We start from the raw sequence: 19561 nt of genomic DNA on the forward strand, positions 1-19561 counted from the left end.
TCCTAAGTGTAACACAAATACACCAAAACAGCATGTTCCTCTCTTTCTTCAACCACCACTCCTCCTAGGCAACCTTGTCCTCCTCCACCCAACTCTGGCTGCTGAGTGGTGGTTGCTGGCTCCTTTTATTGGGCAAAGTGCTCCAGGTGCTTGATTGCCAACATCTGGCTGCACTTCCGAGTGTGGTGAATATGCTGCCCAGACGGGCTCAGGAGTCCCAGCTGCAGCACCCCCTGGCAGCACCTGCGGGACCCAACAGGGCTGCACCCAACTCTCATTCCCATGGAGCTCTGCAGGAAAACCAGGCACTGCTTCAGCCCAGGGGGGCGGCCATCCATCGTTCAGGGGGAAGTATTGCACCGTCCAGGGCTGCTCCCCCTGAATATACAGTGAAGGGGCATCCCGGCCGGACATGGACCCTGGACGTCCGCCACAGATTATACTCAACAAATGAAAAAGGTTGTATGCTAAATTCAAATTAAAATATCTTAAACCATTTTATTTGCAGAAAGCCTGTCTATAATTTGTAGCAATCACGTTCTCTAAAGTGTGTAGACTAATCTTTCTTTCCCACTTATATACTGATGATACACAACTGTCCATGAAGATCATTCCTAGATACCACACCCTTGGCCAATGCAGAGGCTCACTACTTAGGAATCTATAGATTTTCTAGGGCTGCAAACTAAAAAACATTTTTTTCCCTCCTGAACTTGAACTTGGGATGTTTGACTGTACTGGATCTTGTAAAATTACCCACCATGATTTGTCATTAGCCTTGGATGCTGTCGGGGATGCCAGGGGCGACGACCCGGCCGGGATGCCGTGAAGGACCGGAAGAGGGCGTGTGCCCATCTGGGATCACGTGGGGGCTGCCATCCTGGTTGCTTTGGGGGCCATGAGTTGAGGGCTTGGAAGCCCAACCCTGTAGGGGTCCGTGGTCACCGCCAGGGGGCGCCCCGGTGCCTTGGGAGCCCTGGACCTCAGCACTTCCGCCACACCAGGACGTGCTGGGGGGAAGAGTAGCAGGGCCACCGAGAATGCTTCCGGGAGTACAGCCGGCACTTCTGCCACACAGGGGCGTGTCGACGGGTGATTTGCCGGGGAGCACCTGGAGTATATCCAATAAAAGGGCCCGCCTCCCTCCAGTCAACAGCAAGAGTCGGGTGGAAGTGGATGGAGCTCGGAGGAGAGGAGTGGAGGCGGTCTGAGGACTGAGCAAGGCATTGTATTGGCCAGGACTTGAAGGGGTGATTGGTGCTGCGGCACTGGGTTGTGCACTTTTAGCCCCTGTAAATAGAGTCGTAAATAAACGTGTGTGGTGAACCAACGTGTCTACCTGTCTGTGTCCGGGCTGTATCCCACAATGCATACAATACCCTTTGAAATCATGTCTTGTTGCAGTCAAAACTTAATTTCATTGTTCATTGAATATTGGTAAATGTCCACACTACTGCTTCATTTTACTCAAGGAAATATTTTTTACACCATCATTATTACTAAATTGATTTATTTTAGTTCTCTTCACAATGCAAAATGTTACAGTTATGAAAATGATCAAAAATGATTACTGTTTGGCTCCTTATATAGCTCAGTTGCACAGGCTTCATGTCTGATGTCAGAACAATTTCAAAACTTTGCTACTTTGGTACCTTAAAAGCTGTAAATAACAATCAATATCAGTCATCACAGCTTTCTTTGTGTCAGTCTGTCAGACATTCCAGAACTTCTAATGCTAGTCTATTCACAATGCCAAGCTTTCCAGTTTTAAATAAACACTTAGTAGCCTTCATAGGCCTTGCCATATGAAACACTTTCTTGTGTGACTTTCTATCTAATGTTCACATAATACCTGAATACCCAATCTCGGTCTTACTTTTTAAACCTTATTCTGTTACATTTAATCTTCTTTATTCTTCAGTCTATAAGGTTGACCTTGTGTTACTATATCTGCAAGGAAACCCAGTGTTTCAATGTTTAGCTGTGATTATTCCTCTTTTGTTTTCCTATGCAAAGTAGTATTATTTGCTTTGGATGGCGGCTAGCTGAAAAATAAAATATGTAAAATAAATATTTATTACTTTTCCTTCCTCATGGCAGAAAATAGAAATAATTGATGATCAGGAAGAAGATACAAGTGCCTCAGATTTAGAACAAGTACAGACACTTCTAGAATTCAAGGTAAACCATTTCTACTAATGACACAGATAATTTCTTGGTGTGTATATCATCTTTCTGGCCTTTAAAAAATGTTGTCTTTATGCATTTGCATGAGATATTGCTAAATTAGAGAAAATTGTTTGCAGGCCTTTTAATATTTAGTGGCATTATACATTCTGGGCATTGCATTATCAATAGTGTTAAGCAGAAAAAAAAATGTTAATCTCAATCCTTTATGATGAACAAATCCAGTACAGTTGGTTCTCTCTTAGACATTTTACAATGAGGTGACTTAGTTGTTTCTCATTTTCCTTCCTAAAATATTAACCCCCTGTTTTTTTGCAATGATGTATAGTACTTTGAAATGTTTTTGCCCTTCTTGTTTTCTGAATATTTCTACATTTGTGAAATTGGATGTTACTAGAAAACCAGGGACATACCTGGATAATCAACTAATACTACAATCAAAGAGAGGTGTGTTTTTCATAATATCAAATGCTTCTGTGTGAATGATAATTAACTTTGTCTTCTTCTGCTTATAACTAAATTTATTTTGTAATTTGTAAGCAGTCTGTCATAACACTGGGGAGAAATTCTGGCTCATTGTTTCACTGTGAATTGCTTCAATCTTTTAGGTTTAGTAATTTTAACTCCTTGTTTTAGTTTATTCTACAATATTCCTATTGGTATTAGGTGTAGATGTTGATGTGGCCATTCTGAAAATGTGATTTCTTCTTCAGGCGTGTTTATAAAATTGCTGTCATATTTAGGACTTTTATTTTTTTAAAGCATCATGTTTTCTAGAGTAAAGGAGAGTGGAACCCCAAATTATTCCACATCTTTTTACTGCATAGTTGGAGAGACTAACTATAACATTTTTAGGATTCTGTAACTGCTTAAATACAGTAGATTTAATGTACTAGTTCACTACAAGGGATGTCTGTCCTTTGTTTTTTAGAATTAATGTTTAAGCATTCTGACAGCCTGCACATCTTTACGCAATCTTCTGATTTCATTGTACAAGGACAGAACAAGCCATTTTTAATTGTTCAGCACCAGCTAACTTTTTGCCTTTATTTCTTTTTGCTTTCTTCCACTCCTTCATTAAACTTTAATGTTTTGATTAATTTGATTAGCTCCTAATGTGTAGTATCTAAGTTGTTTTCTTGCTTGAACTTTGGGGATCCACAGCTCACTCAGGCATGTTGTGGTAGAATTGCGCTTTGGCATCAGCTTGGATTTTTCATTGAATGATAGCAAATAATGTAGGTCCTCAGGTAGCAATATGTACTTTAGTCATTAAACTTAACAATTGAATAATGAAATGCTGTGTTTGGTTTCCTACTAAGTAAAACCTAAAGTAGGCAAATTATTACCATTGTTTTGGCAGCAGGCCATTAATCTGGGAAGGCCTCAGCATACTAGCCGAGTACATTTGTTTTTATGCTCCTCTTGGACATTGACTGCCTTTATTTTGTACTTTGTTAACACAACTATTCAATAACATGCACATGGTGAATGAAAAATCAAAGTAGATTAAATAGGAAGGCTATGAAGTCATCCAAGCTGATTATTCATAGGGTAATCATCCATGAATTATTGAAACTGTTTAATCCAATTAAGGATCGCAACATAATTAATTTCAATTCTACTTTCACAGTGCACTGCCTGTATTAGAAAAATATTACTAATACAGTATTCTTAAATTAAAACACAGAATGTAACAGAAAGATAAATGTAATGTTGAGAACAGAAATATACCTGCTATATATACAAACTGTTTCTAAAGGTATGTTTCATTTTACATAATTATAGTACCAGATTACAGAGTCCCTAAGTCATCTAGCCTCTTGGTCTAACTGTAGACACTCCCTTAACTGATATTTTATTCCCTTAATTTAGAAGTGTGCAATAGTACATTATGGAAATTGGTATCCATGCACTGCTAGTTCCGTTTGATATTCAACCACAGTTAATCCTTACCAAAATGATAGTGCTGCTTTATGTAGTGATGCAGCCATATCTCTGTGTTCGTCTTGTCAATAGGTATTCACTTTGGTTGGAGCCACTTTTCGCACCATTGAAAAAGATTAACTAAGCATCATTCAGAAGAAGAATGTTTAGCTGATTATTAGTAGTGTTCTTTCTGCTACATTTATTTTAAGGTTTAATACATTTTCAAAATTATTAATTCTTTGCCATACACAAATAAAAATAACTATCATAATGATTACTTTTTTAAGGATGGAAAGCTGTGTAAACTTCACTAAGTCCGCATGGAACCTCATATTCATAATAATCATAAAGTTATGCCTAGTGTCCTTTCAAAAACTCCCCGTTAGTAAGCTAGAAAATGCAAGAAGAAAAACCAAACCAATAACAGTAGTAACATTGAAGTTATATATTGCTGACACCTTCCTATTAGTCATGAGGTAATGTCAATTTTCAACTCCAAAGAGAGACCAGAGGCTTAGCAAACAGACAAAAGTCATGAATATAATTTACTTTTGCATACAAACAGGCAGATATTGCTAAAAACATTAGCTTTCAGACCATCATACGAAGGGATGGACTGATACATAAAAGTCCTAAGTGAAGTATGTTTGTTATTATGTTCTTAGTACTACTAATCTATTCAAAACCACTACAGGATATGTGCCCAATGAAATGCCACATGATTGCATTGGACCAAAGTGAAGAAATTTTGTCAGCTGCTTAGTTTCCTTAGTGTGGGTTTTTAATATTATATTTGAAAGAAATTTTAAAAACTGTCTTTTTACTACATTAAACAATGCATAGTTAAGACTGTGATGGCCTCTTGAAGTAACCCCTCCATATCCATTTGAATAGCATCATCCTGAATTAATTCTCACCTTCTTTCTTTCTCCTAAACCTGACCTAATTTTCTCCTCGGTGAGAGTTTATCCTAGTTTTCATCCCACCTGTGGACTCAGTATTTCCTCTTGCTTGATGTGGCTTTAAACCTGCTGCCAGGGTGACTTCTGGCCAAATTCCAAACCTCTTTTCAGCATCTAAGACTCCCCAAATGTTTACTACAGGAACATCATTCTTCAAATCACAGTGTCCCTGCCTCACTGGGCCTTCAGTAGCCCTTAAAGGACCAAACCTCCCATATAGCCAATGCTGTTAATTCCTTAGACAAAGCAGCATGGTCCCCAAGTCTAAAAACTTGTGCTGTTAAATGACATTTGTTGGCAATGTATTGGCCTCCTGACAACCCAGCCTTACTTCGCCTTTGGGTAGCCTGGCTTAATTTTCCCATCTACTGTCCATATGCTACCACCTGTTGTCCTTTAGGCCTCGTGGTCTTTTGCCTGCTCATCATAGCCTCACTCTTCTTTTAGGCAGAGTTTCAGGCACCAGTTTGAAGGCTGTAACTGTCTCTTCTCAGTATTAGTCCTCCTACCTGTTTTGTTTCTGAGACAACCAATACGCATCCTCTGCATACTGCTGTCTAACTGCCCTTGTGTTGTTCCTCTGGCATATAAAGGACCCTTCTTACTGCCAGTGTGGCTGACTCTCTCTCTTTCTTCTGGTGATTTTTACATGGCATTATCCCTGACCCTGGCCAACTTCTTACCACCTAAATATCTCTTCAAAAAGAATCCTGAAGAATTGTATTCTTATTCTGTTTAAATGAATTCTCCTTCTTAATTACAATAGTAGGGTGAAACTGTGGTGAAGCCAGTGTTTGGCTAACTTTGGCTTTGCCTTCTTTTGTTTAGTTTGTATACTTGCTTGAATTGCCTCTGAACACATTAGTTTTCACCTGCACTGTAAAGACATAAACCAATTAATTAAAGACTAACCTGACCGTGCAAGTGAATGCAGTATTGAGTTTTATTTTCTCCTATAGACCGGGTTCCAGACTAAGGCTGATACTTCTCTGTGGCAATTGATGTTAGTGAAACTCTGTGTTTCTGAGTCCCTGAGTAGGAAATAATCAGTTTTGAAAGTGGAGGTACGTTTGGATAAAAATTAAAAAATGTATTCTGTTTTGATTACATATGTTTAAAATAAATAGATAAATACAGTTTATTTTTGTAAGGTGAGCTTACCCTGTTTTAATCTGTTATTAGAAAATGATAAATGGTTTGGTACACTAGGATGCCTGTTTGTACAGTGTGGTTTATTTTACATTAACAAGTGTGAATACTTCACATCTTGGGTATGTCTCCAGAATTTCCGTCATTCATCTTTGTGTATACATGATTGGGTTACTGCTTGTCTTCCAAGGTCACCAAACCGATACTAAATTTGCATTATATAGATATAGAGATTAAATTAATCTTTGACAAATTAAACAAATTTCACTATTTTGTCAGTAAATGTTTAACCTCAATTCAGTCCCTAAACAGAGCAACAATAGATGGTCTCTTCTACAGTATGCCTGAAACCATGCACCATCTTTTGGCAGTTTTTGGGAGATTTTGCCATTGATTGGGAATCACTATAAAAAATAATGCACCTTAGTTATGCTGTTTGCTGCATTTAGATCAGGTTACCTAAATAGTATTAAACTGCACATGTACATGGTGATTTACAAATTAAAATGTTTTAGGGAATAGTTTGGATTTAAATTGCAGTGGTTTGCATTACAGTTTATCTTAATTTTGATGCTTTTAGGTTATCAAGGCTGTTGATAGATTAATATGCAGTCTTCAGCATTATCAAGTTAAGCACAAGGCAGATTATATTATAGTATCTCTATTTGTGTTGATTCAATTTGATTTAAAGATGTTTTTCTTTTCCCTTTTAAGTGTCTGTTTATATAATGGAATCGGATAAGGTAATAAAATCAAGAAGTAGTAAAAGACGGATTGAAATAAACAATACACCCTAAATGACAAAAATACTCTGTGTTACCCTTTCCTAAAATTGGTATACAGGACTTTTTAATGGCCTTTGAATGGAGAAAACGCACAAGAGCAACCTTGTTCTTCCTTTTGAGAAAGCAGGCTGGCAGAGGTTATGCATCCTCTGAAAGAATAGGCAATAAATCTTTTAAAGTGGTTTCCCAGTTTTAACAACATCAGATGAAATCTAAATGAAAGTGTCTTTCTCAGCACAGAGTCTACTTAATGAGCACGTCACATCTTTTAAATCTTATTTCATTAAATCTTTAGTGCATTCAAAATAGAAATCCATTTCTCTGAACCTTGCATTGAAATGAGTAAAGATGGGAGAAAAAAATACTAGCTTACTTGAGTAATCCATTTCTCTGTAATTGATTGTGATTCTGAACAATCTGGTGACTAGGAAATTGTATAGAACCTACATACATAAGGCCATCCGTGAAATACACTGTTTTCCAGGCACCTAGTGGTACATTAAAATTTTGGTTTCGTACTTGCTCAACAGCACTGTAACAGTAGACTAGTGGTGTGAAACTGAATTTTTCATCTGCCAAGTACTGTGTAAGGTAAATTGCTTATTTGTATTACTGTTTAAATTTTACAAGCTTTCATGTGTCTCTGTAAATTTTATTTACTATAACAAGAAACCATGAATAACTGTAAATTTCTTTTGTTAAGCCCCATCACACTATACATGCTTTCTACTGAATTTCAATTCTAACTTCAAGTCATAGTGGCAAGCACCTGTGTGTGCTCAGCCAGAAGTGCAAAGCATAGAATAACAACAAACAGTGAAGAACCATATCTAATCTAATCTATAAGAAAACAAAGAAAAGAGAAGTGTGATGGCAAGCTCAAGAAACTAAGAAAATTGGGTATTCTGGACCATACCAAAAAAGGAGAGGTTCATGGAACTTTTAAGCCAGTACAAATGTTTACTTGGCATAATGTGACAGCGTGAACAAATTAAAATTGTGCTCCACATAAACTTTTTGCCAAAATATGTCAATCCTCTCAACCTTTCTGTGGAGCATTTATAAATTTAAAGCTAATTCTCATATATTCACTGGTCTCCAAGTGTAAAAAGGTTGAAAACCACTGATGTAGACAAAAAAGCACTGAAAACAAGGATATATAAAACAAGGTATATGACTGAGACCTGCACAAATAAATCATAGACTCTGATAAACAATCATTTATAGAATTAAAACTACTGAATGCTTGTTCTCACCTTTGTAGTTAACACAATTTCCCATAATATCAAACCAAGACAAGCAGTATCAAAGACAGTTTTTAAACCGAAGGTGCATGCTTTGGATAACAGGGGCATTAGTCTGATTGTTCAACTGCTCTCCTTTAATATCAGTCCTGTTAAATATTACATTTCTCACATTTTTGCAATTTTCTTTGTTTTCCATGTTCTATGTTTGTGTATTTATTTAATTATATTTAGAGTATAGTAGTGTACATATAGAATAGTACATGTGTGCATCAGTGTAAGAAACTGTACTCCACCATTTACTAAAGAGCCATGAAAATGCAATCTGTTTAGTGTGGGATAGACATATTCAATATTTAAAAATAAAAGGGAGTCTCCAAAAGGTATAGGAAGCAAACTCAAAATTTTTTTGAGGTATTTTTTTAGAATTTCAACTGCGTAGGCTGAAAACAATGAAGCTGAAAAAAATTAGGATAAAAGACAAAAAAACTCTCTTATGAACATTAGAACACGCCATTCATCCCTAGAAAGCTTGTCAGTCCTATCCACTTAATTCTTCTATCAAAACATCAATTCTAGTTTTCAAAATCCCTAAAGTCCTACTGTCTACCACACTATTTGCTAGCTTATTCCAAGTGTCTATGGTTCTCTGTATAAAGAGCTTCCGAATGTTTTTGTGAAATTTACCCTTAAGTTTCCCACGGTGTACCCATGTTCTTGATGAGCTCATTTTAAAATAACAGTCTTGATCCACTGTACTAATTCCCTTCATAATTTTAAACACTTCAATCATGTCTCCTGTTATTCTTCTTTTGCTTAAATAGAAAAGACTCCTCTCTTTTAAGGTTTCCTCTTAACTCGTCCCCTATAGCCCTGGAGTAAGCTGAGTTGCTCTTCTCTGGACTTTTTCCATTGCTGCTATGTCCTTTTTGTAGCCTGGAGACCAGAACTATACACTGAACTACAGACGTGGCCTCGCCAGTGCATTATAAAACCTGAGCACCTTCTTGGACTTGTACTCTACACACCATTCTATATAACCTAACATTCTGTTAGCCTTCTTAATGGCTTCTGAACATTGCCTGGAAGTTGATAGTATAGATCTAGTCTACTATGACTCCTAAATCCATCTCAAGGTGTACTTCCAATTTTCAGACCTCCCATTGTATATTCAAACCTAACATTTTTACATTCTACATGTAATACTTTACATTTACTGACATTAAATTTCATCTGCCACAAATCTGACCAAGCCTGTATGCTATCCAAGTCCCACTGTAATGATTCTAGGTTATCTGCCAATCCACTTATCATGGTACCATTTGCAAACTTAACCAGCTTTTTACTTGTATTCTTATCCAAATCATTTATATATATATATATATATTAAAAATAGCAGCAGCCCTAGCACTGACCCTTGTGGAACACCTCTCTTAACATCAGCCAATTCTGATAAGGTCTGAGCCAATGTTGCACCCATCTACAAACATCACCCTGATCACCCACTTCTTTAATTTGATGTCCAGCTTCTTATGTTACACCTTATCAAATGCTTTCTGATAAGAGAGTAAGAAAACTATACTAAAAAAAGAGCATGCACTTCAACCATAGTCGCTTAATAATTTTCACAGATTAATTACTTTTTTTATATGACGAAAAATCATCATATACTCTGAATAAGTTTGAAGGCTACATTAACAGTTTTTCTATTGTGGCAACTCTGCAAAAAGATTTTTTTCCCTCTTCTTTCTGTGTCTGAGCATCAAAGCATCAAAATTGGCAGCAGGTAACAAGAGCCATTTGGATTTACTTGCAGGGTAAATGCATACAAATCAAAAAGTATCTTTTTGTTATTACAGAACACATAAGCTTTATTTTGTGTAAAGTTTACTTTCCTTGTGAAATTGAAGGAAGGACTGAGAAATGTTGGAAAAAGCATCAGGCTTTACTTGGACTTGTATTTTGGGGGTAAATCCCTAAGTTTACTCAGTGCTACAAGGACAGAGCAAACTAAACAGTGTTTTCATCTGAGGTACTTCATTAAATGTTGATTTCCTAACAGTAAGTGTGAACTTGCTAATTTTCAGAGCTATCAAGTCACTAATGCTGTACTGTGGAATGCTTTTGTTTCTCAGTGGTGTCAGTTATCTAATTATTAGCAACTAAGAAAACCAAGTGTTTTTGAATGAATATCTAATACGTGGTCATAATTTCTTACTTAAATATTTCTCAATTACTTGAAGTCAAAGGCCTCAGAAATTCCCTGTTGTGTACCTTTGAGTGTAATTGCAAGTTTTCTGCAACCTCTCCATATTATTGTCATTGAAAAAAGGCCCGTGTAGAGAAAATGACAGTGGAGCCTTGGACCTTGGAAGTCTTCTTCTAAAGGCAGAAACGAATAGTCTGTCTTGTTGTTCCAGACAGTACTCGGAAGGAGTCTCAATTGACCTTTTGATAAATGTCAGACATAATCACTTTATAGTCAGTTCAAATCTAAAAACAACATGCTACACTTCCCTTTATCACATTGCTATGAAACACCAAATTCTTTCATTAAAAAATATATCATTCCTAATCAGGAAAAATGTGTGACCTCAGGTTATTAAAAACCTGCTAACTGCTGCATTTTCTAACAAAAAGCCTCATGCCGAGTTGTTTTTCAAACCGTTATTGGAAAGTCAATAAAGCTATTGGAATTTAGTGTATTAAATGCAATACATTTAATGGAATGTCTATTTCAAAAATTCTCCTTTTTATCTACATACAGTGGTGTGAAAAACTATTTGCCCCCTTCCTGATTTTTTATTCTTTTGCATGTTTGTCACACAAAATGTTTCTGATCATCAAACACATTTAACTATTAGTCAAATATAACACAAGTAAACACAAAATGCAGTTTTTAAATGATGGTTTTTATTATTTAGGGAGAAAAAAATCCAAACCTACATGGCCCTGTGTGAAAAAGTAATTGCCCCCTTGTTAAAAAATAACCTAACTGTGGTGTATCACACCTGAGTTCAATTTCCGTAGCCACCCCCAGGCCTGATTACTGCCACACCTGTTTCAATCAAGAAATCACTTAAATAGGAGCTGCCTGACACAGAGAAGTAGACCAAAAGCTAGACAGCATGCCAAGATCCAAAGAAATTCAGGAACAAATGAGAACAGAAGTAATTGAGATCTATCAGTCTGGTAAAGGTTATAAAGCCATTTCTAAAGCTTTGGGACTCCAGCGAACCACAGTGAGAGCCATTATCCACAAATGGCAAAAACATGGAACAGTGGTGAACCTTCCCAGGAGTGGCTGGCCGGCCGACCAAAATTACCCCAAGAGCGCAGAGACGACTCATCCGAGAGGTCACAAAGACCCCAGGACAATGTCTAAAGAACTGCAGGCCTCACTTGCCTCAATTAAGGTCAGTGTTCACGACTCCACCATAAGAAAGAGACTGGGCAAAACGGCCTGCATGGCAGATTTCCAGGACGCAAACCACTGTTAAGCAAAAAGAACATTAGGGCTCGTCTCAATTTTGCTAAGAAACATCTCAATGATTGCCAAGACTTTTAGGAAAATACCTTGTGGACTGATGAGACAAAAGTTGAACTTTTTGGAAGGCAAATGTCCCGTTACATCTGGCGTAAAAGGAACACAGCATTTCAGAAAAAGAACATCATACCAACAGTAAAATATGGTGGTGGTAGTGTGATGGTCTGGGGTTGTTTTGCTGCTTCAGGACGTGGAAGACTTGCTGTGATAGATGAAACCATGAATTCTACTGTCTACCAAAAAATCCTGAAGGAGAATGTCCGGCCATCTGATCGTCAACTCAAGCTGAAGCGATCTTGGGTGCTGCAACAGGACAATGACCCAAAACACACCAGCAAATCCACCTCTGAATGGCTGAAGAAAAACAAAATAAAGACTTTGGAGTGGCCTAGTCAAAGTCCTGACCTGAATCCAATTGAGATGCTATGGCATGACCTTAAAAAGGCGGTTCATGCTAGAAAACCCTCAAATAAAGCTGAATTACAACAATTCTGCAAAGATGAGTGGGCCAAAACTCCTCCAGTGCACTGTAAAAGACTCATTGCAAGTTATCGCAAACGCTTGATTGCAGTTATTGCTGCTAAGGGTGGCCCAACCAGTTATTAGGTTCAGGGGCAATTACTTTTTCACACAGGGCCATGTAGGTTTGGATTTTTTTTCTCCCTAAATAATAAAAGCCATCATTTAAAAACTGCATTTTGTGTTTACTTGTGTTATATTTGACTAATGGTTAAATGTGTTTGATGATCAGAAACATTTTGTGTGACAAACATGCAAAAGAATAAGAAATCAGGAAGGGGGCAAATAGTTTTTCACACCACTGTATCTTATACAATGAAATCCACAATAATGTTAAGAAATATGTTTTTTCAACTGTTGTATAATTAATTACCGAAAAGTGTGATTGTTTTAGATGGCAAAATGACTTTGAACTGAAAAACATAACTGTAGATTAAATTTTGGGTTATCATGTCCAAAAGTTCTTATTTGACATGGGTATTTGAAGAACTTTACAAATGTTTTTTTCTTTGTAATCCTACTTGAGACAGTATTTATAAGTATTCTGACAGATTAGTGCTACAAGCAATCACTTAACATACATTTTAAATCCAGTGTAATACAGGAAGGAACAAACACAGGCTTACTGGTTATGTGGGTTTAACAAGCTTGATGATGTGCTCCTCAAATTTCACTGCATGCTTTTCAAAATCTGTGGTATTAGGAATAAAACCCAAATACTGTATCTCAAATTATAACTTTTCAGTTTCACTTGCATTGTCGTTGATATTTCTTTCTTCCTCCAATCAGGGAAGCATCTCATTCCTAAACCATTTTCTGCTTTTCACCTCATTTGCTTGAGTCATTTCAACCTGTTTTTCCTCACTAACATATCGGAAGAATTTAATTATTCATGCTTAACTTTTTCAGTCCCTAATTGACTGCCTGTTGCACCACCTTTTTTGGAATATATACATGTCTAATTCAGCCTTTCTCAATGTCTCATGTTTTCCTCGGAATACAGCTCGCCTTCATTTAACATTCTTACAGTAATACCGTAGTGCATTTCACAATCTTTAACTGCATACCATAGAAGAGAATCACATATCAGGTCAACCACCTTTATTGTCCAAAAGCTTGGTCACTCTATAAGATGCATGCTGTGCTGGATTATAAAGCATGAGAAGTGTGATAAATGAGAGTACAGCATTCAGTCCGTCAAGCATATTTGTTTAAGTAATAGCTAAATCATTTCCAGTATCTCATCACCTTAATCTTTACTTTGTGCACTGGAAAAAGCACCCTTCTTTTCTTTTCTGGAATCTACAGTTCTCTTACAATCAAGTCACAGAGATCTGTCACTGCAGAACTCCAACACTTTTATCTGCTTTCAACATTTCTGACTGCTTTTATCTTTGTTCCCATTTTCCTGTACTTTTAAGGCTTCCCCTTTTAGTAATCTCTTCATACACTACACAGACATCCTTGTAAGGTCCAACTACATACATTTATATCTTTTTCTTTTTCTGTTACTATTTTGTCAAAATATCAAGTGGCTAGTGTTGAAATGAGCCTGTTAATTTCTGACTTGGAATCGTATTTGACTGTAATCTGGAGCTGCAGAGTTATCAGACATTATCTTTGGCTGTTTGGTATGGGGATTTAAGCCTCTGACCACCATGACTTGAGCCATCACAGCAATATGCCTCATATTTAATATTTAGTCGGCAGGGAAGCCAGTGTCTCCCTTCATCCTCTTCAGATATTTCAATGATTTATACTTGCATAATGGATGCAAATAGCAACCTAGGGTTCCCTAGCAGAACTGTTTCTTACAGTATACAGTAATTTCCTTCTGTGCACCTTAGCTTCCACTTGTTCATCATAAACTTTGGTCCCATATGCTTTGTGCGATAGGAGTTTTTGGTATCAATCTCCATGCCTTTAACTGTCTGCCAGCTCATCCTACATTCAGATATTATTATTTTTTTTAACAATTTAGGGTTTTTTCTATCTTCTACACTATTCTTTTAACAAATCTTACCAATGAAGTTTCTCTGTTGCAAGTAATATAGATATACGTTAAAAGAAATTGTTCATTCATGTCACTGTTGCAGCTACCATTTGCTTTGTTTTCTGTCGACCCTGGTTGGGGAGCTTACTTGGGAAGAGTGGAAGCATGTCCGTGAAATGGCTGGTTGAGTCTGACTTTCACGGCACTCTTTTTTCACTTGAATGCATTAACTTTAAATAAGTTTTAATAATTTGTGATGCTGTGTCTTACTACCTAGTTTTGTGTGGGAGCTGGTGTCAATGCTGGCCCTGGTCCTATTTTGTAGGAGTTTGGACAGGGGTGTGTGTGGTGGCTGCTAGGGGCTGTTTGCATTTATTATTTCTTACATATAGCAATTTCTTCATTTTTCATATTTATTGTTATGATTATGCTAATACAAATGTGATCACAAGTGAACTACATTTTTCTCCAAAGGTCACGTTTGACCCCAAGACATCGAATGCTGAACTTTTTTAACCTGCACCTTAACACCATGTAAAATACATCTATGGGAACATATGGTAAGCAACATAGCAAGGCCAATGCAAGCTATGTCTCAGATGGGCTCAGTATTTGTAATTAGTAACAACCAAGAAAATTTCTGTTTAACACATTATACTAGACCAGTCAAACCACCTTTAATTGTTTTTTTTAACATATGCACGTTGTTTTAACCACTTGGCAAAGCATCCAATAACCAAATATGTTGGGTATGGATTAAATGAAAGGTTCATTCAGTTGTAATCAGTTTTTTCCTTTTCCTTCCCAAGTATTTAAGTGAATTTTCTACTTTTTTTTGCGCTTATATATTTTTCATATAAAAGTTCAGCTACCTCTTTTCTTTATCTGACTAACTAACTATTGGTAACATCATCTGACTGCAAAAGCTAGTGGTTTACAGACCTTCACAATCTTTTTCCAATATATTGGTAACAACCAGAAAGCAATAATGCTTTAGACATGGTGAAGTGCATATGTTGATCTGCACTTCATTTTTAAAACTTAACAGGTGGAGAAGACCATCTATGTCTGTTCCATCAACACTCATTAATTTTCAAAAGCAAAAAGCTACAGAAGTTCAGTTGCACCGTTTCTGTTATTCCATTTTTAATGATGACTGTAATGTTTACAAGCAACAGCAATAAACAGAGATTTCAGTAACCCTTGAAAAAAGTGATTTACCTTTGGACAACACATCTAAGTTCCCCATAGATTTTAGTCACTATTCCTAATATAGAATGGCGGGCAATGGAGCCCTCTCTTTGTATAACCATATTGAGGGGAGTAACTACATGCAAAATCACAAACATCGCAAGCAGATGGAGGAGACTGTATTTAAATAGGATTTGGAAATATAATGTTTGCATTTGTCATTTGGTGTAACCATTACCATTCAGTTAGACAGATAAAGGTCATACAAGTGAATGCAGTGATTCTCCATCAAAGGGAGCAAGTAAATAGTTTTTCTTTTTTGTTGGGTAATTCACTTTGACAGATTTTGAGAAATGGTACATGTCAGATATTGCTGCTGTAATAGTGTATTTGTTGAAATGCATAATTTTGTAGATGCAACACGGGTTGCTCTGCCAGACTACATATCCTGACATGCCCTGCTAGCTTCATACTGTGCACCGACCTCTGGGGCTGCTGCCATCCTGCGTGTTGGGAGAATAAAAAACCTCTAGAAACTACTTCTCTTTTTAATGGGCTGTCCGTCAACCCTTTCCAGTCCTTCCTTCAAGGTCTGCACCTTCTCCTGTCTGGGATACCCGTCCAGCCCATGTGGCATCTACATTTATAGTTGGTAAGGTTTTATAATTAGAAAGAAAAAAGCAAGTTATAAATATTTTACACTGTTCCTCAGCAGACTAGAATCCAAGTGTTTAGTAGTTGCTAGAAGTGTCTAAAGGTGACAGATCAGTCTGTTATTCACAACTATCCTAACACTGAAAAAACATCATGTGAGTAAATTAATGTGTAGTAGCATATTTTATAACTATTACTTATATTATTATATATAATAATGTGTGTGTATTGTATATTCTTTTTTTTCCAGCATGAAGAAATCAAATATCTAGAGACTGAGCTAGAGAACCAAAAACAAAAATATTATGAACTGCAAACCTTTGCTAAGAATTTGGTAGCAGCCGTAAAGATGAACAACACAGAACAACAACAGGTGAGGTTAAAAAAATAGTATCATTAGATTATAGCAATTCTTTACAAATAACAATATGAAAGTATGCATTCATTCACTCTGCATGGGCTTTATATGCTTTGTTATCCATCCATCCATTATCCAACCCGCTATATCCTAACTACAAGAGCCAATCCCAGCCAACACAGGGTGCAAGGCAGGAAACACATTATACATTACACAGGGCACACACACACCCACACACACACCCCAAGCACAGACTAGGGACAATTTAGAATCGCCAATGCACCTAACCTGCGTGTCTTTGGATTGTGGGAGGAAACCGGAGCGCCCGGAGGAAACCCACGCAGACACAGGGAGAACATGCAAACTCCACGCAGGGAGGACCCATGAAGCGAACCCAGCACTGCACCACAATACTGCCCAGTCGAGTAACAGTGAATGACAATCATGAGCTTTTTGTAGTCCTAGTTTTCAAAATAGCCTCCAGCAGATAAGTGATGACATTACTCATGCCACATTTATTGAGTTCAGCAACATACACCCCAAAATACACAACATGTAAATAAAACTCAATAATAAAGAGTAAAACGTTATAAGGTGCACTGAAAATTCTTGTGTTCTGCCAGGTTCTTATATGCACTCACATTCACTCATACTGGATCAATATAAATTTTTAAAAAGGTCACAATTCATATGGTTTGAAGCTTAATAAAAAAAATGAAGATTTTTCTTCAAAACAAAAAAAATTCTGATCATAAAGAGGAAGTGACAAGAATCTCAAAGGACCTGGAAAACTAGAAGGTCCAGCATTTATTTAATAAATGGAGGTAATGCTCCAAAAGTTTAATATACAGTAGTTTCTTAAACTTTAGTGTTTTATATTACATCTGTTTTTATTATGGATTTGTTTTCTTGTATAATGGTCTCCTCACCAAGGGGTTTAGCATAAAATGGACACCCCTTTCTTAGTAAAATGAATAAACTTTTTTAATGATTGGAATTGTTTCCTATCTCCTATATTCATGAAACTTCTTGTCATTTTTAACATTTTGCAGGAGTTGCTGTCTAACTTACCTCAAGAAGTAGAAGACTGGGACTTTAGTAATGTATCCACAGAGACAAATGAACCTATGATCATGATACAAAGTTATTCCTCTGCATCAGAGGAAAAAGGTGCTCCAGAATCATTGTGACATTTTGAACCTGGAATCACTAATCTGCCTGCTCTCGGCATTGAATTAATGACTGTGTGCAACAGGAATGCTTTTTTTTCTATTGCATATGACTGCCTTGTTCCACAGGTGTCTGCAAAGACAAATAAAAATCTGATACATTGCAGGAGTTTTTTTTTTTTCATTTTCGGCTTCTCTTTTGCATAATGTGCTTACATTTCATTTCACAGCACAGATGGTCTACAATGAGCAACATCTTTTTATGTGGGTATTCTGACTATTGTACCTGTTGAATTATAAACAATTTAGATTCATCATATAGCAACTCTAATTGCACTTATAAGACTGGACTATACAGGATACTAGTTTATATTTTTTCACATATACTGTATCTGTTTCTTCAAATTTTGTTTTTGCACCTTATTCGTTGTCATGGACACTGTGGTGTAATTATCTTCTGAAACTAAAACATTCTCTTGTTTCCTAGATCCCATTCTATAGATGCCATTTTCTTTCAGTGTCCAAACACATGCAGGTTGGGGGGTTGGTGACACTAAATTGGCACTCGTGAGTGTGTGGTGCTATGAGTCTGTGTGAACATGTTCACACTGTGATAGGCTGATGCTCTGTCCATATAGTGTAACTGCTTAGTGCCCTATGCTAGCAGGGATAGACTTCAGCCTCCTGAAGTCCTGCTCGGGATTAAGTGGGCTTGGAAAATGGTTTGTATGGTATGGTACGGTATCCTGTGTGCTCTTACTAATCCAACAAGCAAAAAACAAATATGTTTATATCATGTCATTTTGGCATAATCTGGTAATAGAAGGAAGTCTGCATGTTCCTTTTATGTTGAATGAGAAAAGCTGTATGTATTCATTTATTATGTTCATAGGAAAAACACACACCTTGGCAGTAATCTACTAGTAGACTTTGCTTGTATTCTGCAAGTATGTTTTATCATTTTGGCATATTTAAAACATTGCAGGTAACAGTGGTCAGAATTGTTCTTTTTATGAAAATATAATTGATTGAAGAACTTTTTCTATTAATATTTAATAACTCACAATATAGCTAGTTTATCAGCAATAAGTATAATCTGGAAATTAACTCATTATTTTAAAGTAGCCTTCTTAGCATTAGACCCGAGAAATTAGAAATAAAAATATATTTAATGCAAGTCCAAATCTGTAATGCAAGAAGTTGAAAGATATGTTAGTTAACATGAAAATGCTTGATGCAGTGATCAAACATGCTCATCATGTATCTTGTGAGGAAGGGTGGTTACAGTCTTGTGGAGGGTGGTTACAATACCAACATTTTATTTTCACACTCAAGAACTCAAGTCAAGTTGGGGAGCATGGACTGGTACAGTGTGTTGCCGCACCCACTACACGACAAAACAACTCGGGTTCCCAGTTTGCAACCCCCCAGGCAGACACACAGTCCAGTCCCAGCAGCCGGGTGTTGCATGGGCGACCCCTTGGCCTGGTCCAGCCACTCGGGTCCCCAACAATGAGGATCTTACGAGCTGCATCACCCTCAGGGAAACGTGCCGTAACTGATGCACCCTCACGATGCAGGTAATGTGCCTCGTTTGGGACTCCATGAGCTCATTTGACACAATTCGACAAAGTCAAACCAACGGCACCCAAGGATTTTCTGGAGAGACACAGTACCAAAGGAGTCCAGTCTTCGTCTCCGGTCACTGGATAGCGTCCATGTCTCGCAACCATACAGCAAGACAGGAAGCACAAGAACTCTAAAGACACTGGACCTTTGTCATTTTGCATAGATATCAGGAGCGCCACACACCCCTTTCCAGCGACCTCATGACCCCCCATGCTCTCCCAATCCGTCTACTGAGTTCATAGGAA

At 37.2% G+C, this 19561-nt stretch overlaps 1 protein-coding gene across 4 annotated transcripts in view; it reads left to right on the plus strand.

The window, feature by feature from the left end:
- Nucleotides 1–17851, plus strand: part of hdx (highly divergent homeobox) — a 119754-nt gene extending 101903 nt beyond the window's left edge. For 3 of the 4 annotated variants that reach the window (XM_039765945.1, XM_039765944.1, XM_039765946.1), the window contains 3 exons: nt 2101–2181; nt 16411–16533; nt 17571–17851. In XM_039765945.1, the coding sequence (XP_039621879.1) occupies nt 2101–2181; nt 16411–16533; nt 17571–17708 (342 nt within the window). In that variant the 3' untranslated portion in view covers nt 17709–17851. Of the gene's footprint in view, nt 1–2100; nt 2182–6037; nt 6143–16410; nt 16534–17570 lie in introns of those variants that run through there. The other variant, XM_039765947.1, reaches the window with a different exon arrangement.
- The last annotated feature ends 1710 nt before the right edge of the window (nt 17852–19561 follow it).

This window comes from Polypterus senegalus, chromosome 10, assembly GCF_016835505.1.
Source record: "Polypterus senegalus isolate Bchr_013 chromosome 10, ASM1683550v1, whole genome shotgun sequence".
Classification (NCBI taxonomy): domain Eukaryota; kingdom Metazoa; phylum Chordata; class Cladistia; order Polypteriformes; family Polypteridae; genus Polypterus; species Polypterus senegalus.